This window comes from Cryptomeria japonica, chromosome 7 (assembly GCF_030272615.1).
Source record: "Cryptomeria japonica chromosome 7, Sugi_1.0, whole genome shotgun sequence".
Classification (NCBI taxonomy): Eukaryota; Viridiplantae; Streptophyta; class Pinopsida; order Cupressales; family Cupressaceae; genus Cryptomeria; species Cryptomeria japonica.
Window position 1 is genome coordinate 601,082,575 of NC_081411.1, and position 22,648 is coordinate 601,105,222.

General features: G+C 35.8%; 1 protein-coding gene across 4 annotated transcripts; it reads left to right on the forward strand.

The window, feature by feature from the left end:
• Positions 1–250: 250 nt before the first annotated feature.
• On the forward strand, positions 251–17,199 carry LOC131029658 (uncharacterized). 4 transcript variants are annotated; one of them, XM_057960234.2, is made up of 3 exons: positions 251–1,097; positions 1,374–1,530; positions 16,869–17,199. In XM_057960234.2, the coding sequence occupies exons 1-2, from the start codon at positions 435–437 to the stop codon at positions 1,521–1,523; spliced, it is 813 nt and encodes a 270-aa protein (XP_057816217.2). In that variant the 5' UTR covers positions 251–434; the 3' UTR covers positions 1,524–1,530; positions 16,869–17,199. The 4 variants fall into 4 exon arrangements, with proteins under 4 accessions (XP_057816217.2, XP_059065455.1, XP_057816216.2 ...); XM_059209472.1 differs by having other exon boundaries at positions 16,889–17,199; XM_057960233.2 differs by lacking the exon at positions 16,869–17,199 and adding an exon at positions 15,041–15,315.
• Positions 17,200–22,648: the final 5,449 nt, after the last annotated feature.

A 22,648-nucleotide genomic window follows, 5' to 3' on the forward strand; every position in this document is an offset into this window, starting at 1 on the left:
CTATCTATTTATATACATCCACATTTGTTAAATGCCCTGCCAATTTTTCTCATAAATTGAATAATTATATGAAAAAAACAGAAAAAAAAGAGATCAATTTTTAAAAAAATTGATCTTCCACACCTATTCCAAGTATTTTTTTAAAAAAATTGATCTTCCACACCTATTCCAAGTATTTTTTAAAAAAAATTGATCTTCCACACCATTGTACACCAATATGCAATTGCTAGTTAATAATTCTTTTGGTGAGAGAGCACAGCGTACGTTGCAAGGAATTACTTATCACCTCAAAGCTCCTGGATCATGGCCTTCCACGTTATGAGTTAAACACGATTATTAATGAAACCCTTCCCGCTCTCTCAAGTATAAACTCGAGGACATGAAAAAGTATAGAACACGAGGCAACTAGATGTGCTGCAGGAAAATACAGAGAGATGGGTTCTGATAAAACCTCAAAATCTGCTCAAGACCTGAATGGGGATGTAGAAGAATTTGACAAAGAGCTGGCAAAAATCAACAACAACAATGGGAGATGGGAGGAAGAGGCCTCAGATTGGGACACTAAAAGGCAGGCGGAATGGACCCCAGCTCCTGCCAAGACTTTCCAGCCGCCTCTCTCGCAAGAGCTTCAACTGCAGCTGGATGCTGCCAGGGCCTTTAAAGTTCTTTTCTTCGCAGGTCGCGAGGACAAGTCCGGCCACTTCTCCAGTGACTCCGAAGAAGAAGAAGAACAAGAAGAAGGAGAACAAGGAGGAGAACAAGGAGGAGGAGGCTCTGCAGCCCTCGCTGACAAGGAAAACGAGGTTCGGAGCTATTTTGAGAGCGCCCTGTACGAGAATGAAGAGCTCAGAAGACTCTATGTGGAGAATTGTAAGCGGGGCCTTTTCCAGTGTGCAGTTTGCGCTGCAACAAATGGAAAGGTGTGGAGAATTTATCCAAACTGCGCGGGGCTTATCCAGCATTCGATGACTGTGCTGCACACAAAGAGCAAGGCCGCTCACCGGGGTTATGGCCGCGCAATCTGTGGTCTTCTGGGCTGGGACTCTGATAAGTTTTTAGGGCTTCTCGGAATTAAAAAGTTAAAGTCTCTCAACCTGGTAATCACTCTTCTATTCTCTCTATCATAATTGTCTAGGATTAGGGTTTCAAGAAAGGGAGGAAATGCTATGTGGGGGATGTGAAATACGTATGGATTAGAGGAAAAAGAGGAAATGCCATTTTGGTTTAGGGGCTTTGGTTCAGTTCAAGTGGGCATGCATGTTAAAAGCTTTTGGATTAGAGGAATTTTATTTCATTAGGATAGAATTTAGATTAAAGCGAAACGGTCTTCACTCTCGCACTTTGTTGACATGTTTGTTATATTCGTTTTTCAGAGTTCCAAGGGAGAGGAGTCTGACAAGGAAACTGATTTTAGTGGTGAAATAACAGCTTCTGATGAGAATGTTGCGCAGGGGAACCCCAAGAATGTTGAAGAAGAAAATCCACCTTCGCCAAAACGCTCAGAGGAGTCTATTTCTAAGTGATGTTGAGGTATTACGTTCAAGTCATACACAGTATACATATTTGTTTCTGTTTTTGTTTTCTGTTTCCATTGGCTGTGCTGTTCGCTGTAATGCTCCGTGTTATTGTGGTATGGGGTAAGACGATGGATAATCTTATTATATTTGTGGGGACAAACAGGGAGCACACTTCCATATGCATCTCTTTCAATGTACCGCAACCTCAAGTCACATGTATGGGCTGCCTTATGGCCACTTGGTTATTGTATGGATTATGGGCTACACTATTGTTTTGTGGATATATGAACTATGGGTTGTCTTAATTGTTGTTTGGAAGTCGTAAACCAGTTGAATGAAACCCTGCCATTACACATGGGAATTTTGAGAGGATATTTTTTCCACTTGTTTGCATTTTCATGTCTAGAATATCTTTTGTCCTGTTTTTCATCTGCCATCTCCTTTACTGGGCTAGGCTACATAGAAGCAGGGTTTGGGTGCCAGGCCAAGTGGGGCATCTATTCTGCCTAGCTCATACAATATTTTGCATTGGGATGAAGTGCACGAAGAGTAAAATCTCTGGCAGGTAGCAGGGGATTCTTTGACAGGAAAAAGTTCACGCATTTAAATCCAGAAGCATTCAAAAAATACAACATTATAGACTGTGAAAGTTGATGTCTTTAAGCAAGGATCTCTATTAAATTTATCAACAAACCACAGTATTCCTTTGACACACCATACGTAGGAGGCTTATGATTTGATGAGTTCGGGCTAGAATATCTTTGGATTTCCTATCTGGACAGTGATTGTTTAGGTTCATTTTTTGGGGGATTTTAATATAAAATGACCCAGGCATGGTGATGAGAATTTGTTTAGGTTAGATTTTAGGAAGCGTCACTTTTTAGAAAATGAGTTTATATTTCAAAGTGTATTCTACAAGTCTTGGTTTATGTTTTTGCTTTTGCCAAATAGGGCCCAAAAATTAGAATCAAATACTTGTGAAATTACAATGTGGAGATATCTAGGAGGAATTAATTGTAAGATATTCTCACCTTTTCCTCCTTGCCTAGTAGTTGTCACAAACATCTACATTAGATAAGAAAAGTACTTCCAAAATTGGCTGAAGAACCACTTGGCTTTTGTTGGTAAAGTGCCTTTGTCACCAATCAAGCAAGTAGTGGTTTGCTTTTGCAATAGGAGTGAGATCAAGTATGAAGCAAAGTATCATCAACTAATGATCATTGTAATTTTGGGATTATACCTTTAGGATGAGTGACAAAATCCTCCTCTCCGAGTGAGGTGGCTCATGAAGCTTGTTAGATAGCTCACATTGCTAAGTCACACCCAAAAATCCAAGTCAAAACATTGGGATGCACAATTTTGAGAATTGTGGAAGGCTAATTATGATGGGCTTGAACTTCTGATGTTGTTGGTTGTGAAACTTCCCACTTATCCAAGCCATAGCAAATGTGATCACCAAAAAGGATGACATACTTAATAGTAGGCATGGTGTGCCTTGAATTTGGCATGAGCATGAAGGATATCTTGAATGCTAGCACAAACTTTAGGCCATTGGTTTTGATGATGATAAGAAGGGGAGAGAGTAAGTAACTAGTAAGCTTCAACAATGATTTTTTAAAGTGGCTTAAAAAACAAGAGTTTGGATCATGAATATGGTGAGTGGTAGCTTTAAATTGCTCCAATCATGTTTGGATACTAAGTTATTGTCTTGGTGCAAAGTTGAAAAAATGCTATCTTGTAAAATTGATACACCACAACAAATATGCTATTATGTTAACGATAAGTTGTGGCTAGGCTAGTAATGAGATTCATGGAAATAGATTCTCATGGTTGTGAAGATAGTGACAATGGTTGTTGCCATTTGCGCTTATGATTGGACAAGATTAAATTGGTTTTAAAGCATGAACATATGAAATTCTCAACTTGCTTACCCATCAAAAGGTAGCAAAACTAGTTGTGGAACCTTGGCAAGGTCCTTTGGATGCCAAAATGCCTACCATAGGAGCATGAATGAGCCTCCTGAGTAGGAAGTTCACTTGAAAGATGATTGGATCACAACACTGATTGAGGTAGTAGATCTCCCTATCTCACAAACTATAGTTAACAAGAGTTGTCTAATTGATTATAGTGGGTTGCTGCAAAGCCTCACTGATTGGACCAAAGTGAGGATTTGAGGGATAGGGATCATTCAATTTTTTACAAGTAGCACATCAAGCATCAAATTTGCTTATTACTAAGAAGATCCACCATGTTGTTGGTGATGGCCTACTTATAGTTGGTCACCAAATGAAATTATTGAACATATTACAGCCACTTTAAGTGCCACTTTTTGTGAATTTGGATTGAAAGTTCAAGAACAAAGGGGCTTGGTGATCCATGTGCACCACTTGAGTGTGTGGACTAAAGCATTGTATTCCTTGTTTATGCTATAATTGAGTTTGCCTTGTGATGAAGCCTAAGAATCATATGTAGTTTGATGCCTTCCCTACTCAAAAACCATATCTAAGGTATACTCAAATCTTAGAAGCATTGATCTTAGTCTTAATTCATTGCTTTTGGTCAAAGTTAGCAAGCACAAAGGTGGTGCAAAGAGCATCTTTCAAACAATTGTGTGTTTGGGCAGCTTATGGACTCTAAATAAGAGTATTAAGCTGAGTAATTGATGAAGGGCTTGGCAACAAGTGAGTAAGTATGGGTACTTCCCATACAAGTTCATAAGTCCTAGAAAACTCTTCATAGCTAAAATTGTGGATGGAGTGGGTGACCAACCAAGTACCTTGAATTTATCTAGATTTACATGTACTCCTTGGTCATCAATGAGAACGCTTGATTACTTGACCAAAGTTGGCTGAAATAATTTTTTCATTTTGGCTTCAAGCTTCTCTTCATGAATAAGATCCAATTTTGCCTTCACATCAAGTGCGTGCTAATTTCAAGTCTTTCTTTAAGCCAAGATGTTTTGTCTAGAGAGACAACTACAACTTTGCAAAGAAAACGACTATAAACATCATTGATATATCAAGTAGTCAATTTAAGTTTGGTGAAGTGCTTAGCTTACGAAAGTTAATCTAGAATATTGTTGATCTTGGGAAGTGGTTAGTGGTTCATCAATCATTGTGATTTTGTTAAGAGCCCAACATTTGATGACAAACTACTATTCATTATGCCCTTTCTTTGGTAGTGCAAGAGTAGAAGATTCACAAGGAGAAGCTTTTTACTATTAATAATTGTGAATATGGTGCTTTATCTCAACATTCTGAATGCATGTAATATTATATGGTGGTCAATCGTGCAATTAAGATCTTGGAAAAACCTGATTTGAATATCATATGGACCTCAAAAGAAGGAAAACCTCTAGCCCCCTCAAAAACATTAGAATGTACATTATTAATGGATTGGTTTGTTGATGATGGGAGCTTGTGGGAATTATTTGTCTTATCTTTTAAAAGGATTCATATAGTAAAAAAATTATGCAAATTGAGTTGATCAATTGTAGGCCTACCAAAAATAAAAAGATTAATTGAAAAAGTAAAGTTAGCTGATATGTTTTGTGAAAGCCATCAGAGATTACCTTGCAATCATGCAGATATAGTGTTGAAAGCATCAGTCTCTAACAACCCATTGCACTAACATGATTGTCAATCATGTCTTGGAATGGTTCAATATAAAATGTCATAACACATGTGAGTGCCAAGTGTTAGCCATTCATCCTTGACTCATCTTAATTGTTATGGCTATTAGTGCACTTTTGTTGGTGAATGATCATTCTCCAATTTTTGTGAAATTGGTTTATTTTGGCTGCCATTATTTATTATCAACTCCACCAATTTATCCTTGATTTGGTTGTTATGAATGAATAAGCTCCTTGAATATTGGCAACATAGTTATTGACCATTAGAATTAATGAAAATTAGGAATGTAGTGATGAATACTTTAACTTATGAATCTTGGTTGTGATTTTTCCTTAAGTAGAAAGGTATTGACTTTCTTTTACTTTAAGACACTACATTCTTTTGTAAAATTTCATTATCACATAATAATTGTTTTCCAATTTGTAGAACCCTTAGTAGAGCCTTATGTGCCACCAAGTTTTGGGACAAGGATGGTAGGAAATGGGGGGACACTTTTCCAAGGCAACAAGGGACGAGAGACCTTTTTTTAGGGGAGAACAAATAAAAAATAGTGGAAATTTAAAAATATAATTTTTTTCAAATATTCCCACGGTAAAGCATTCACCATACTCAATATTTAGCCATAATATGAAACACTAGAATTCACATGAGTTGACATAAATATTAGCAAACTTTTGATGTATAGTCATTTTAATTTGAGTTTTCATTACCAATGTGCATATCTATAATATAACAAAAGGAGATGTTTGAAAGGCTACAAGTACAAAATGACTAGATATAGACAATCTAAGATCTATTGTTGCCATGCTTTTGCCTTCACCTCACCTAAATCAAAGTTAGAGACTTTGAATTTGTTTCATTTTGAATATTAGGGACTGCCTCATCCCGTGAAACATTCAACAATCCTGCTTGTGCCTCCTCACCAATCTTTGTGACGTCTTTGGAATCTCAACATCCCATTGTAAAGTTGGTGTTTGCCAATCTTGAAGTGGCAAGGCACCATGCACAACTACTAACTTCTCTACATGTCGAGAGGTAATCTTGTTCCTTTTGATAGAGGGGTTGAATTTTTATGTGGATCAATTCCTTTTTGCAGTATAGGAATCAGCAACTTGTGAAAGGAGGTAAGTGGCAAGCATCCTCGACTTTGATCCATCCTTGCCATGCCATGTCCACCATCCAATATCCAATAGGGTTGGATTGAGCTAATATAGCTCAATTTGTACTTGTCTCTAGTTTGTCGAATGGTGGGCCATGAAGATTATCAAAACTAACCATTGTGTTTAAAGTGATGTTACCTCAATTGAAACTTTGTTTTGAAGGGCCTTCACTAACCCTTATTTCATCTCATCATCATTAGAAGGAGACGCTCACCTAGTCCTTGGTGCATATCATTTGAGATTCAGAGCATTGTTTCCCATATGAAAAGGGTGTTCATAATTTCCACCATTTGGGATTTAGAGCATAGGCTGCCATATGAAGTGTGGTATTCACAGTGTTCCACCTCTATGTCATGGTAAGTTTGATATGCTTGTCATATAATCCCAAATTAGGATTGTTGTTGTGAATTGTTTGCATCATTTCTCATGCATTTTGTCAAACATGTCATAAATCTCTTCAAGAATAGGAGAGTTTCAATTAGCATGTATAAATGACATGTACAACAAGTGAAATGACGAAGCAAGCATATATACAAACAAAAGTTTCAAAAAAAGAAAAAGATTATAAGACTCAATTTAACAAGAGTGTATGATAATACAAAAATGAATAAGGTTATCAAGTTACAAATATTAACAAATTAGGAATCAAATAATAAAATCAAATTTATCTTGCCTTTGGACCACCAATTATAATCGAGGATCTTTGTTTCATAACTTTTCCTTGAGGAGTGTTTGAATCAGGCTATCCACCTAACTTTGAATTAACTAGTCATCAATTATAGAGGATCCTACACTTGAAGCATCCTTTCTAGCAAATGAAGTAATCGGTATATCTAGTCTCCATATGTTTGAGGAATTCCTTCCTCGACTGTTCTTGAGGACAGTAAGTGGTGTGGTTGTTGCAAATGAACATCTAAATATCTCTATCTTTTGCCACCACTCTCTTCATCAAATCTATCTTTCCTTTGTCGTTCAATGTGTTGTTCAATGGATGAACACATAGTGTCCAAAAGATGTGTTTGTAAGCATCCTTCACCATAATGCCAACTGATTTCATAGACATGCTGAATTAGTGATCCCTTGGACACTATTTGAAGCTCCAACTTCCTTTATAACATCTCTAAAAATTTTAAAATTGGAAGTCTATATTCTTGCACGCACTTGTACAATCAAAGGCTCTAAGAAAATAAGAGCCATTTGCACATGTGATTATGATGTTGATGAGTGGTCGATCTAATACTAGTCCACCCATCCATGATAATAGAGAAGTCTATCCTCAAGTAAGTTTGCCTTACGCCTTTGATCACCAAATTCAAATTAGAAAATTCCTTATCAAGGAGTCTAACTTGTAGTTTATGTTGTCCAATGGCTAAACAAGGGACTAACAAAAGGTGTCTTCAAACACCAATTTGAAATAGGGAGAACGTGCCATGTGAATAGAATAGCATGGGCAAAGAAAAACTAGGAAATTGATGACTTTGCTATTTCTTGTGATTGCATAGTGAACGTACTTGCAATTGTCCCTAGCCTCTTACTACCATTAATCTTCCTTTTTCCTCTTGTATAAATATTACCACTAACAACCGTTGGATGGTAAGTAGATTGTGTAGTCTCGACTGACATTAGCATACCCTTAGAGCTTGTTTGGTCTTTATAAGTAATCTATTTACCTATAACTTCTTAGTTTAGTTATTTGTGGAAAAACCTTAACCCTTGTCCTCTAATGCCCGAAAGATGAATATATACCTTGGTGTAGCTCCTTTTGAAATCTTTGTTGCAAATACGACAAGCAACTCTATTCTCCCTTGAATTTTTCTTTTTATTTCTGTCTATAGCTGTTACAAATCATATAAGAAGTTTAGAGGGTTTGAAAGGGCCTGCTGCATAAGGTCTCATTGGATGGAAGAGCACTCAAATTAGTTATGTGGCTGTCCTATTTCACCAACACCACTCCTACACATTGATGTACCCCAACAGAAATTGTTCATCTTTTGTCCATTTCATGCTCACTATTGTCATTGCTGTTGCCCATGTTGCTTTGTAAAAAAAATATAATGCATGTGCAAACTGAAAAAGGAGAAAAATAGGAAAAAAAAACCTAAACTCTTGAAAAAATAAAAAAACATAAACACTTATCTGCTACTACTCTCCTTCTCGTTAGTGGTCACTAATTTTGCACCAACAACCTTGGTTTGGTCTCTTAGCTGCCTTGCTCTTCAAGCAATCAACAATTTTTTTCCTCCTTCATTCCGTTGCTACAATATTATTGAGTTACATAATGTGGTTTACAATGGACAAGGGGTTATGCTTTGTGTTTTTAGGGTTGAGTGCTATGCAGGAGTATTTAATGTACCTAGGGGTGTAGTATTATAGTGTATTAGGTAGTAGTAAATAATATGTGGGGGTGCATATGTTTTGTAAGTCATCCTACTAGTTAGAATAAAGTATTTTACTATTTACCTGTTGTGACATATTCACACATCACCCCATTACAAATGGGGACCCCTACTTTTTTTTTGCTTTCTGGGGTTTGCTTTCTAGGTGTTTAGGGTTTGTCTGTTAGCCTTTGCATTTTGAGTGTCGCTAGGGGATCAATAGGATGGTAGGCTTTGCTTGAGCCAAGGGAGTCAGCAGGTGCCCCAGAATTAGGGTTCCTTTGAGAGTCTTCCTTAGGGCCTGGTTTTGCTCTTGTTGCTAATTGTGTCTTGCTTGGTGAGTGAGTATCATCCTTGAAGGTCTGAGTTAGGTCGAGTTGGTGAGTGATGAAGTCTGGAATGTCATCCTGATCTTCAAATGCCCTGAAATTTGGCTAAGTCTGGAATGCCCTGATCCTGAAATTTGGCTAAGTCTGGAATGTCCTGATCCTGAAATTTGACTAAGTCTGGAAAACTGAAGAATCCTCCAAAAACTAGATTTTGCAATATAACTTCTGGAGGTTCGAAACCACTCTCAAACATCCTGAAAGTATATATGGAATATAACTTATATTATATCTTTCTTCTTTCTTATACTTAAATGTTATATTCCATAAAATGATCCCAACGGAGAGTTCAAAATGTCAAATTTCGCTCTTGACCCTTCCAAAGGGTCCAAGGCGAATTTCGCTCCTGACCCTTCCAAAGGGTCCAGAGCGAAATTCTCCATAAGACATTCTACTTTGACCAAAACCTAGAATTAATGCATTCCTAGGCTTGAATGAAAGCAAAAACGCTTGTTTGAATGAAGAAATGTGAAAATGAAGTCAGGATCTTGGCCAAGATTAGGAATTTTGCTCCTGACCCTTCAAAAGGGTCCAAAGCGAAAATCTTTGTGCACCTCAATTTATCACTTGTCAAGACCAATTTCATAGTTCCTTAGGCATGTTTGGGGGTGTATTGACATGTTCTAACTTTAGGAGGTGAGTAAAGGTGGATGAGGTGAAGATTTTAGCCAAGAATGTGAATTTCGCCCTGACCCTTCCAAAGGGTCCAGAGCGAAATTCTTGAAACACTCATTTTTTCCTTTAGCAAGAGTCAGGACCAAGGTGGAGATGCATGAAGAAAGATCTATGTTTGCCCCCCAAGGAAGATTAGAGTTTGAAAAATCAAGAATCAAGGTCAAATCATGATTTTCGCTCCTGACCCTTCCAAAGGGTCCAGAGCGAAAATCCTTATAACTCTTGTTTTCTTCCTTATTTTGGCTAGGCGTTGGCTTGATGGGAGATGAATGGGTATGTTTTTGCCTTGAGAGGGAGTTTGATTGATTTTGAAGAACAAGATTTTGGCCTAAAGGAGAATTTCGCTCCTGACCCTTCCAAAGGGTCCAAAGCGAAATTCATCATAAACTTCATTTGCTACCTTGTTTGACCTTGAAACCTTCTTCCTCAGGTGGAAAATGATCTAAGTTTGCTTCTTGAAGTGGTTTGGAGTTTGAAAAGTGAGTAATCTGGCCTAGAATGAGATTTTCGCTCCCGACCCTTCCAAAGGGTCCAGAGCGAAAATCCTCCTAAGGCTCATTTTCTCCGTAGTTTGACCAAATTTTGAGTTGCAAGGCATCTTGAAGGGAAGTGTGGACATGTTTGGACTTTGGAAATGTTTGAAAGCCTTGAAAAAATGAAGGATTCTAGCCAAGAAGGTGAATTTCGCTCCTGACCCTTCCAAAGGGTCCAGAGCGAAATTCCTTGCAAGCCTATTCTTTTGACCTTGTTTTGGCTTAAGACCTTATCCCTTGGGTGAAGGATGATGTTTAGTTACCTCTTGAGGTGATTTTGAGTTGGAAAAAGGAAGAATCAAGCCCAAATCATGATTTTCGCTCCTGACCCTTCCAAAGGGTCCAGAGCGAAAATCCTCCTAGACCTCATTTCCTTCCCTATTTGACCAAATTGTGATGTCCAAAACATGTTGAAAGGGGAAATGGACATGATCTTGCCTTTGAGAGTGTTTGATAGCATTGAGGAATGAAGATTTTAGCCAAGAAAGGAAATTTTGCTCTTGACCCTTCCAAAGGGTCTAGGGCGAAATTCCTTACAAGCCTACTTTTTTGACCTTTCTTAGGCTTAAAACCTTGTTCCTAGGGCAAAGAGAGATGAGATTTTACCTTGCAATGAAGTTTCAAGTTGAAAGAATGATGATTTTCGCTCCTGACCCTTCCAAAGGGTCCAGAGTGAATTTTCTCAAAACCTCTCTTTGCTATTAACTTTGTGCTAGATCAAGTGTGGGCTAAGGTAAAATCAAGAAGGAGATGTCCTTAGGAATGACTCCAAATTGCCAATGATTATCAAGATTGAAGGAATTGAGCCAATTGAAGAAATTCGCTCCTGACCCTTCCAGAGGGTCCAGGGCGAAAATTCTTCAATCACCTATTTTCCCTTGCAAAATCAAGTCAAACTTGGGTTGGATGAGAGGAGAGAAGTGTTTTCTTGCCTTGTGAGGTGGATTCTAAAATCCATCTATTCCTCCCATATTTATGCCAAGCCAGGCCTAGACAAAGATGGTAGAGGTCCTTGAGATTGCCCTTGAATGGATTTTTGTCTCCAAAAATGATGATTTTGGGCTAGGGGAAGAAATTCGCTCCTGACCCTTCCAAAGGGTCCAGAGCGAAATTCTCATTATCACCTAATTTGCCCATGAGAGAAGCTAAAAGGATGGATCCCTAGACTTTGTTGGACTAAAACAAGCATATGCTCACCTTTCGGAGGATTTTGGAGTGAAAAAATGGGGTAATTGAGGCCTAATCAAGAAAATCGCTCTTGACCCTTCCAAAGGGTCCAGGGCGAAATCCTTAGGGAGGCCTATTCTTCACCTTGTTTGGGCTAGGCAAAGTGCTGGTTGTGAGGTAATGTTGAAAAAAGGTCTAAATTGGCCAGGAATGCAAATTTTGCTCCTGACCCTTCCAAAGGGTCCAGGGCGAAATTCTTATAGGGCTTGTCCCTAGAAAGACTCTTGAACAAACTTAATTTTGATGTCTTCTTGTTGATGATTTAAGGTATAAAATGCTATGTTGAAATGAATTTATCATGTGTCCTTAATCATCTTTTGGTTTGTTTTGGCAGATGAAAGAAGACCAGGCCAGGACAAGGACGACCTTCTCCAACCCGGCATCAACAAGGACGACCTTCTCTAGCCCAACATCATCAAGGACAGCCTTTTCCAGTCTAGCATTCGAAGGAAAGGTACACCATCCATCCTGCACATTGAAGACAAAGGAAGTTAAAGCAAGGGTTCGTTGAAGAAGCAAACAGTTTCAGAAGAGTTAATTAAAGCTAGCTTCTCAGCAACATCAAATTGAATATCTACCAAGTTACAAGTGTCAGACAAGGTGGCATCCCAGTCATCACTCCTCCAGTCGGATTGGTCCACCTCAGCCTGTCCAGATTCAATGTACCTGACTCATGGGAGATGGCACAAACTTCTATGTACCTACCCCGGTTCTCCATTGGTCGAATATTCCAGAGAAGACATGTGTCCAAATAATGCAATTATTTCATTGGTCAGAATTGAGTTTGTTGTAACAAACCCTAATTAGGGTTTTCATTGTAAAATCTTGGCCATTGATCTCAAATTGATCTAAGCCATTGAATTGTATTGAGGGCGCTATATAAGCCCTGGCTCCTCATTTGTAAAGGCTAATTGTTAGTCAATAATAGCTAATAGTTAATAGTTAGTAATAGAGGCCAGAATAGTAGAATAGCAATTAGAGTAGATTAAGAAGAGAAGGCAAGACATTGTTGCCTTAATTGTAAAGACTTCTTTTCATTGAAGATATGGTGGAATATGTTGTTTCTTTGCAATGTGCATGGTCTCTTGTTGAATCTTCATTTTTGATGATAGATGATTAAATTGAGTGAAGAAAATTGTTGAATGCACCTGTGTGGAATCTGTCTAGTCCATACCACTAGCCTCTTACTGATGGTAAGTGCGCCCTGCGTGGTCAACTGGCATAAAATGAGCTTAATCTTAAGTCGTTACACGTCTATTGTTCATACATTATCTTGAATGGTGATCATTGTCAGATGGTGTACGATTTGAACATATTGGAAGCATCCCTTAGAAGATCGCACTGAGTTGGTGTTGAATTGTTCAACCTGATGGTGAGACCCAGCCCAGTAGGACTCCACCTAGTCATTCATCCATTTTCTCGCATTCTAGGTAGTAGAGTAGACGTCCTGAACCCTGCATCTTTTGTCATTTGTTTGTCTTCCAGTTAGTTAATAGAACTTGTGATTCCAGCAAATTAGACGTTTAGGTCATTGAGTGTCCCCTTGAGATTCCAGCAAAAATCACATCATATCGCGAAGAGCTTATCCACGAGTAGAGATCCTACAAAGTAGAACCTTGGAGTTGCCTCGACTGATCCTTTGACGAGATCTTCAGTAGTTGGGAACTTTGTTCAAGAGAGGATAAGGTACCTTTTAGGTATTTTATTCTGTGTTTGGTCGTGTACAAAATACACATCAACATTACCCCACTTGCATGTATAGTAGAAGTTGTCTTTAGAAAGATTCTATATATTGTAATGAGACTTTTTGAAGATTGTTATTTGAGTTTATGCTCTATTGGAAGGATTTACCCCTCAAAGTAGCTATTGTATAGTGTTTCCCTATTTTAAGGGTTTGATCATTTATGAATATATTGCTTATTTTTTAACAGGGCCCATAGATTAGGACATTTAAATAATAGCTATTGTATAGTGTTTCCCTATTTTAAGGGTTTGATCATTTATGAATATATTGCTTATTTTTTAACAGGGCCCATAGATTAGGACATTTAAATATTTTTAATTCAAACTGAATGGGTTGTTTAATTTTCATTCAAATTGGATAAATCTTATAACGTTTTTGTCTCCTTTGAAGGGGGGTTGGGTTGCTAGGGGACGTGTCTCTATGTACCCTTTGTAGAGCCATAAAAGAAAGAATTTTGAGTTTTTAATGAGTTGTAGATTTGAACTGGGTGGTGTAACAGTACTTTTCTTTTGAGATGTGGGTGAATGTTTGTGCCTGTAGAGCAATTTTGATAAGCATACACTCTAAGTAGTTGATGGTGACAAGCTCTAATCTCAACTTAGAGAAGAGTAAACAGCCCCAGAACAAATTTCATCTGGTGTGCTTAATAGGATCAAACAACTTCGAATTGATGACTGCCCATTGAACTCATTGACGTACAACTGGACAAACTGGTCTTGAGTTTGGCAGAGGCGGAGGGACACTGCTGATAGCTCTTTCCCACTCACTTAAGCATGGATTCTTTTCTATAGGTTCAGTTAAGGACTGGAGGTTGTAAATTAACTTATCCTTTTCAAATTATACTTCAATCCAGTGATTTAAATTGACCGTTTAGAGATTTGATAATTTCTCACTATAGTTCATTTGTACTATTAACATGTAATCTTTTAAATTTTCGCATCTAATATTCTTAATAATCTAGAGGTAGTTCAGTTAGCATAGCTTTTAGTGTACCGACAGTTGTTCAGTTTTGTTATCAATCAAAGATTGCTTTTTGTGATACCTACCTTTCGTGGGGAAGTGGTTAGCCATCTTTCATAGAGAAGTGGTCAGTATGTTCGGATAAACACATGTTCAAATAAAAATAGCTCTTCACATAACAATAACATAACAATAAAGTATACAATGTAAATAAAATATAAAATAATGCTTTAATAGTTCTGTAGTAAAATAAAATAACTATTAAGTAAATAAAAATAGCTTTTCAAACAAAAACAGTTCCACACAACAATAAAGTATACAATATAAAGAAAATATAAAATAATGCTTTAATAGTTCTGTAGTAAAATAAACTAACTATTAAGTAAATAAAAATAGCTTTTCAAATAAAAATAAAGAAACTAATGTAAATAAAATTAATAACTCTTAAATAGTTCTGAAGTAAAATAAAATAACTTAATACTGAAACGCCCGACCATTTTTAGATAAATGTATATAAGATATCTACACTAGTATAAAAGAGGTTAGTGGATATGTGCAGATAAACACATGGACAGAAGTTTCATACAGAAGTTTCAAACTTTGTGATGTTTATTTCATGCTGTTAGATGAAGCTCAGAAGCTTTATGAAGCATATTCGCAAGTCATGAAACATTGTAGCCTAGTCTGCAATTGTCACAATAACTTCACCAAACTAGCATTTGAATACATGTAATAACTTTGTTTCACCAGTTAGAAAAATATTTTTTTGCATTTGTGTTCATGTTAATCCATTTAGTCACTTGAAAGATAAATTGCGGGTGTTTGGTTCAGGGCATCCGAACTTGTACAGAAATCCAGATTTAGCAAAGTGATTGCTCGGTATCTTGGACAATGATTAGGCTTATAAATATATAGATAATATAAGAATGGGAGAGAAGTTTGAATGTATCTCATTCTTTACAAAATAAAATCCTGTAACACTGAAGTGCGTGGTAATATTTACTGCTGAATTTGGTCGGTAACAATCACCTGAAGTTTTTTAGTAGACATTAAATGGCAATGCAAAAGAGCGCCATGCATTTTCAAGCTCATTTATATGAATGACAGTATGTCTTATTACTTGTGGTTAATTCTCTGTTTATTCTGCTCTAATTTTGTAAGGGCGAGTATGGTATTGCTACCCTTTCATTTGTAAATTGGGTTTCTTTTATGATGCAGTTCTCACCTTTAATCTAGAATCTAGATGTATGTTCCTGGTATATTAATCAACGTCCTAGATGGTAATAAGATCATTGAAATCCCATTCCTCATTTGTTTAAGAAAGTTGATTGGGTTTGGTAAGTATATTTAAGCCATCAATCTTTAACACGAAATAGATATCAAATCCACAGAAACCATGATACATGTAGCTTATTTTGGTCTTGCAAATAAATCTAAACATTACTTGCTTTCCTTATCCTTTCTTCAAGAACCTATTTTATAGGTTTTGATGGCGACAACAAATTTTAGGACAAAATAAATCCCAACTTTGGAAGAATCTCATATGATGTGCCAGATATATCCACCGAGTCACATATCGAGCTATGTTAGCATTAGTAGTAGGTATTCTCATATCATACTATTGTTTCTCCATGTCTGGTCACATGCCATTTCAGTTAAATTCACAATTCCAAACTTCAAATCGAAAACTCGTTGGAATGCTCCATTAATTTATTTATTAAATGGTAGGAAAGCATAGCAGTGATGGTGTCTTGGGTCAGGATGATATCTTGCACATGCGCTTTTCTAATTTTATGATTTTTTTGGCAGCTATCCTACCACCCAAGTCTTCATGAAAGGCAAAGTTTTGATTTTGGAGTGAACTATTTTTCCGAATTAAATGACTGTAATCTGTATTTATGCATTGGGATCTTTTGTATATTTTTTGTAGATGATCTTCGGCTCCTTATAAGTCGACATTGGGTAACTATATTGTAAATTTTGACGAGAGCAGTAATTTCGAACCAATAGACATAGTATTTAAATGCTGCATGCATTTATAATATACTTACTTCCAATGGTTTCCAATGAAACAGTGTGAATGGTTTGTTCTGGTTTGTTCTTTCAGTTAATTTTTTTTGCTTTTTCTAGAAACCAGTTTCTTCAAGGATATATTCTACAAGTTTAAAATATGAGCACTGCAATCTTAAGGGTCTGAGATGCAAATTTGCTTATGGGTGAAGTACGTGCAATATATGAGTGGTTTACATAGATCATTGTAAATCCTGATGTCAAGTTTTGTTATAAACTGAGTGGTTTACACGATCACTGTATACTAAAGTCAGTTTTGTTGTAAAAACAAGCAAATTTACCATATTTCCTAATACGTCTAGGTTTATTCACCAGAGAGCTCTGTATCAAAACAATTTTACTTTCCTTGTTGGCAAAATGGATGATACTATGTTTGGTAAATGCATATGTTGGCATAATATTGCCCAAATAAAATGGCAGAGTTAAAGATTGAATCTCTTCATTCAAATTTTTTCCCCTTTGCTCATTCCTTTTTGTTGTTGTTAACCGCTATTACAGTTTTGATTCTACACCATGTAACTGTTCTTTTATAAGTTTTTTAGTGTTTTTGCTTCATCAAGAATATTTCCAAAAATATGGTTCATTCCAGGTTTTATTGGTTTCAATCAGAAGAGAAGTGAGTGGGTGAATAGGGCCAATTGGGCTTGGTTACACTTGCACATATGGACTTCCAAATTGCTCCAAACCGGTAATCTGATCCTAATTGGCACACATTGGGAATTAAGCAAGTATATTAGGTGGCAAATAGGGTGTCTAATTTTTATGTTTACCTTTGTTATATATTTGTTCATTTCAAGATCAGTCTTTATGCATATCCAACGAAGATTGGAATCTATAACTCTGTACTTTTTTGTGTGACTTTTGAGTAATGAAGATACATCTAATCAAACAAAGTTCGATATTTTATCGATCGCAATGAATCTTCGAAGTATTTTCCAAAAAGGCAAATGTGGGCACAAGCTAGGAGTGAGCTAACACAAGTTTGCCAAATGGATTGGCTGTGGAATGGTTACGTGGGTATGCTATGCTGATATTATGGCAATTTTTTTCTAGGGTTGGGTGCATTTTGTTATATATGTAAAAAAACGTAAAAATTATAAATATATTAATATTTAAATAATATAATATAAATATATTACAATGTAATTATGTTTTAAAATCATTATAAAATATAAATTTTATACATTATAAAACTTGAAGTATAAAGTGAGATAACATCAGAATGTATTGAGGTTGATATTTATATTTAAAGAGATTTTAACATTCCTTTGAATCTTATTAAATCTTCTTCTAGATTTAAAGACAGATAATGTTGTTTTGAATCTTGCTTTAGGATTTATCGACTTAATAGTCTATTTGCATGTCCTAAGAGCATACAAAAATATCAAGATTTTGTTTAGATTTTTGTCCTAGTCATAGTGTGAGTAGATGAATCCTTGAGTTATCCAGTGGTTGTTGAATCATCCCCTTTTTTTTAGATTCCTTGTTGTTTAGAGTTTCTTCTTTTCCCTCTTTGCTTCTATTGTGACTTTCGAGGCTTGAAATGGTGGTTTTCCCTTGTGACTTCAACATGTGAAATGTTTCCATTTCATTTTTTGATATTGGTAAAAATGGTTTTAAAAGGGCTTGGAAGCAAAACAAGTACCATGAGATATGAGACAACCCAAATAACACATCAAACAAATCAAGGTGAAACACAACTACAACCAAGATGCATAGCACAACCATAAAGTAGGACTCAACAAGGATCTTAGAATCAAGGTGAGACACAACTACAACCAAGTTGCGTATCACAACAACCATAAATTAGGACTCAACAAGGTTCTTAGGAACCAACCTAGATAATACTAGACCCAACTAGTTCAATTACACACCCTTCACTTTAGTAGAAGATTGGAAGTCGTCAATTTCACACCCTTCACTTTGGTAGAAGATTTGGGGTCATATATGATGAGACCTTTATTTTGCCCTTTACAACAATATAATAAATACCATTTTTTAACCCTTGTACAAAAATCTAATAAATATTTAAATGCACAAAAGGAATAATGGAATGTTGAGGTGAAGTAACCAAACAATGAATGACCTCCACATGGATAGGTTGAGACAAATTTGAGGCCAAAGGCACGACAGGTTGAGTAATTGGAGTTGGAGGGTGGGACTCATCAATGAGAGTTGATGAAGTAATGGGGGTGGGACTTGCCAGAGACACACAAATCACATGAGATCTAGTATCTTGGGAAAACACTTCATCTTGGGAAAAAACATCAAGTCATTCATCCACCACCATGTTGTTGCACCCATGTCAAGAGAGTGGACAATCAATAGTTAAGTGGTTGGTGGTAAAGCATCATTTGCATGTGGAAAGGAGACCTTTAGGGTTAAGTAGTCCAACCCAAGGCCTATTCCCCACCATCAAAACCGGGCTCCTATTCTAAATGTTTAGAGATGTCAATATCCATTAAAATACGAGCAAAAGTAGAGTGATCCATGTGGGAAGTGGTAGAACCAACCTTCAAGAAATGTCTAATAGAGTTGTCAATGGTTTCATAGTGAGAATCTTTTCACATTCGGAGATAAGTTTTAAAAGTATTCTTTTTGTTGTAAAACTATACATAAACTAATGTTGGTTGTGTTTGGGAACAAGTGTTTAGGGTTTTGTGGGTCAAATATTTGTGTAATGGATTTTATTTCGAAATGGCTTGAAATTGTTTGGATATGGGTTGCAATGTTTCCATGTGATTCAAATTTGTTCTAGAGTCTCACACTCGAAGACAACATTTTTTAATTGATTTAATAACATAAGTAATTACCCAAATGACAAAAGGTTGTGTCAACAATCCTAACATCTCTACATCACTTGGGAATGATTGTATCCCAATAAATTACAATTCATAGAAGTGATTTATTGAAAGTTTGTGTCAAGAACACCATTTTGAACATGATCTTGGGTTCACATTATAAGAGATAACATTTTATTTTAGCATTTGTTTGAGTGTGTAATATTTCATTGTTGCATTTTGTCACATAGTTTGCCACATTTCATGGTAGCATTTTGTGAAATTGCCCATATACCTTTTGTACACTTAGAACTTTTGATATATGTACTAGGGTAGTTAGAACTAGAGTTTGTTTTAACTTTTTATGAATCTATATATCTTACATTTTAAAGAACATTAGGAGGAAGATGAGAAGGTGGTTGTATTAGTTAATCAAGATCCACCATAAAGCTATATATTATTTTGAGCATATCTCCTTATATAGCTAGCTACATATGATGCAATTTTGAGCACAAAGGAACAATCTCTATTTTGTTTTATGAGACATGACATTGTTGCTATTAGAGATGGCAAGACCCATCATTGAAATAGTCCTAGCTTCATTTAGTGATACATCACTATGTCTCTCACGACCTAAATTTAATGGTTGGTCTTTGCTTTTTAGGTAGATTTTTTGTGTAGTTATCCATTTAAAGTTGCCTCTCACTTACTAAGATATGCTTTATTTTTATAAAATCGTATATAAACTAATTTATATATTAAACACACTTTCAAATTTATTTCTAAAATCTCCTCTTTCATGTAATCTAGTCTTCTTAATATTTGATTGCTTTTTACGACAAAAATGCTTAAATATAACTATATAAATTATTGTACCTAATTGCTTGCAATGATGGCATGATGTTCTAAATTGTATTCCTCTCATTTTGGAGATCACAAGGAGACAAACTACATCACCATTACTCTAATTAAAATGTTAGTTTTTTTGGGAAAACACTTTATAAATTTTTTTATTTCAAGAAGTGCAAAAAAAATTTAATAAAACGTCTTTATTAATTAATCCCAATAAAAAAGAAAGGGATATTATACTCTACATCCAAACATTTGTATTCTCTCCCACACTTGCTTCTAAGATACCACATGCCCTTTTTCCACTACAAGATTGATAAATAGTCTTCTGCTTCCTTAATTAAATTACGTCCTTATTGCCTTTCTTGTAACTCAACCATCTGATCTAGTCCAAAGCATTGACTTGAGCCTCTTCCATTGATTTTTTAGAATTTTAACCTATATTTTCTCTAACATGCCTTTGTATGCTCCTTGAAACCACAAGTTTTCTCCATCATATCCTTTTTAATAATTTTTGTAACTTGTTTACCCATTGTTGCACGCTTGCTCGAGTTTCTCACTTTCTTCCACTTAGTTTTGACCAAGATACTTTTCTTTGAATTTTGGAAACATTCCTTGTTTTCCCTTGATAAATATGCCTTGGTTCAATATCTTTCATTGTCAAAAGGTGCTTCCTCACAAGGTGTCTACGAGCACAATATCATGCAAATTTGAATGATTTGCATTCATAACTAGAAGTTGGAACCATGTGATTTAAGCCTTAAAAGTATTTACCATTTTGGTAATGGGTGAATACAATCCAACTCAACACACATCCTTGCATAGTTAGTTGATTCTCCCCTATAGGTGGCATGGAAAGGCAAACAATCATATTTACAAATTATTTAAAGATTGAAGAACATTTGACCATAATCCATGCAAAAAGGCATATAATAGTAGCCAAACATAAACTCTAGAAGCAATTTCTTTTCTGGGGTTAAAACCAATATGCCAATGCAACACAAAAGACCCACATTCCTTAAAAATTAAAGCTCACCTTAGAAGTTATACTCCTTATTTACCTCAATAGGAAGGAAACTAATAATGTATCTTATGGGTTGTGCATCAATGTCATAATTCCCATTAGTATTTGCTTCTTTCTTTCCATATATGCTTCTTTCTTTCCATATAGACACTTAATTGGAAGTTAAACAAACAAAAAGGGCTATTAATCAAACTTGTAGATAGGAGTTTATGAATGTTACCTTAAATTTGTTCATATTTAATCTCCAAGATTAGGCAATCATTCATTTCTTTAAGACATATAAAATCAAGCACTACTACTTCCTTGTTATTCCAGTGGTCAAATTGACCTCATTTTACAATATTTTTGAGCCTCCTTTTATTGTTGTTAGGGAAAAATTATACTCATGGGCTTTGGTGCTCCCCTAACCCATATTCACAAAAATCTTATTAAATACCTATAAAAGGTATCCTACCTTACTAAGAGAAAATAGTTTCAATCTAAGATTCTACTCAATCAAGATCACCTAACATTAAACCCTATCAAAGTTCTTTTAACTCTCCATTTTTTCATTATTTTTTGATCGGTGAAGTGCAGACAAGGGTTCTGCTCCCATTATATTATATATAGAAAAAGTACAATGCTTTTCTTGCCACCTTAGAATAGAACAAAATGATGTGATAGTAATTGTTCTATCATCCACACCTTGGAGCATATTTCCTTTTGTCATATACTAACATTTATATAGTTTATATAGACTTATCTGCAATTGGCATATTAACATAACTATTAATACCCTAGCTGCCCATACATACTACTAGAGATCAATTCCCATTACAATTTTTGATGAAATCTCAAAACCAGTTGAGCCCTTTCATTGTTGCAAACCCCAAAATGTGCTTATAGAAACAACACACACATCCCCACATACGAAGGATGTCGCGCTAAGGTAGAATGCGTGTTCGTGAGAATGAGGGGATAGAGATTGGCTATTCTTTGATCCTCATGATGTAAAAATCTTGTGGCAATTGTATGCCTGATGTAGATCAAGGATGATGGGGTTTCATCAAACAATCCATCCAAGAAACAAATTACATAAGTAACCCATATAAGAACTCTCCATGCAATTCAAACTAAATTTCATTCACAAAATTTTGCAAATCCATAGAAATCTACATGCAACTTTATTGGCTTCAATTGATTCTCAAATTACACAATACTTTTATAAAATTCTTCATTAATACAATACATGATAAATCTGATCTATTAAGCAAATGAACTCGTACATTGGTGCCTTAACACTTTGAACCTCTCGGCTTGGAATATTGAAAATCTTTCTCAATAACTTCTTTCTCAAAACCCCAACTTCTACCTCCTATATAAAATTCCTTCAATGCAACATTTGGGAATCATTTTTTTTTATTAATATTGTACAACAAATAGAGTATGTCTCCAACCCCAAAGAAGGTATTGGAATCCTTTGTATGAATGCATTCCTAAAAAAATTGATATGCATATTCAATTTGTAACTCTCAATGTGTGATAAATCCTGAAATTAGCTTCCTATAACTCCCAAACGCCCAAAGTTGATGCATGGTTGTTGTTTGGCATTAAAAATCATTAAATTAAATCAAAATAAAGAAAATCCCAACTTTGGGTTGTTGAGTTGCATTTTCCCATTTAAAAAAATATTTATTGACACTTTAAGTGCATTTTACAACCCACCAAAGTACAAAT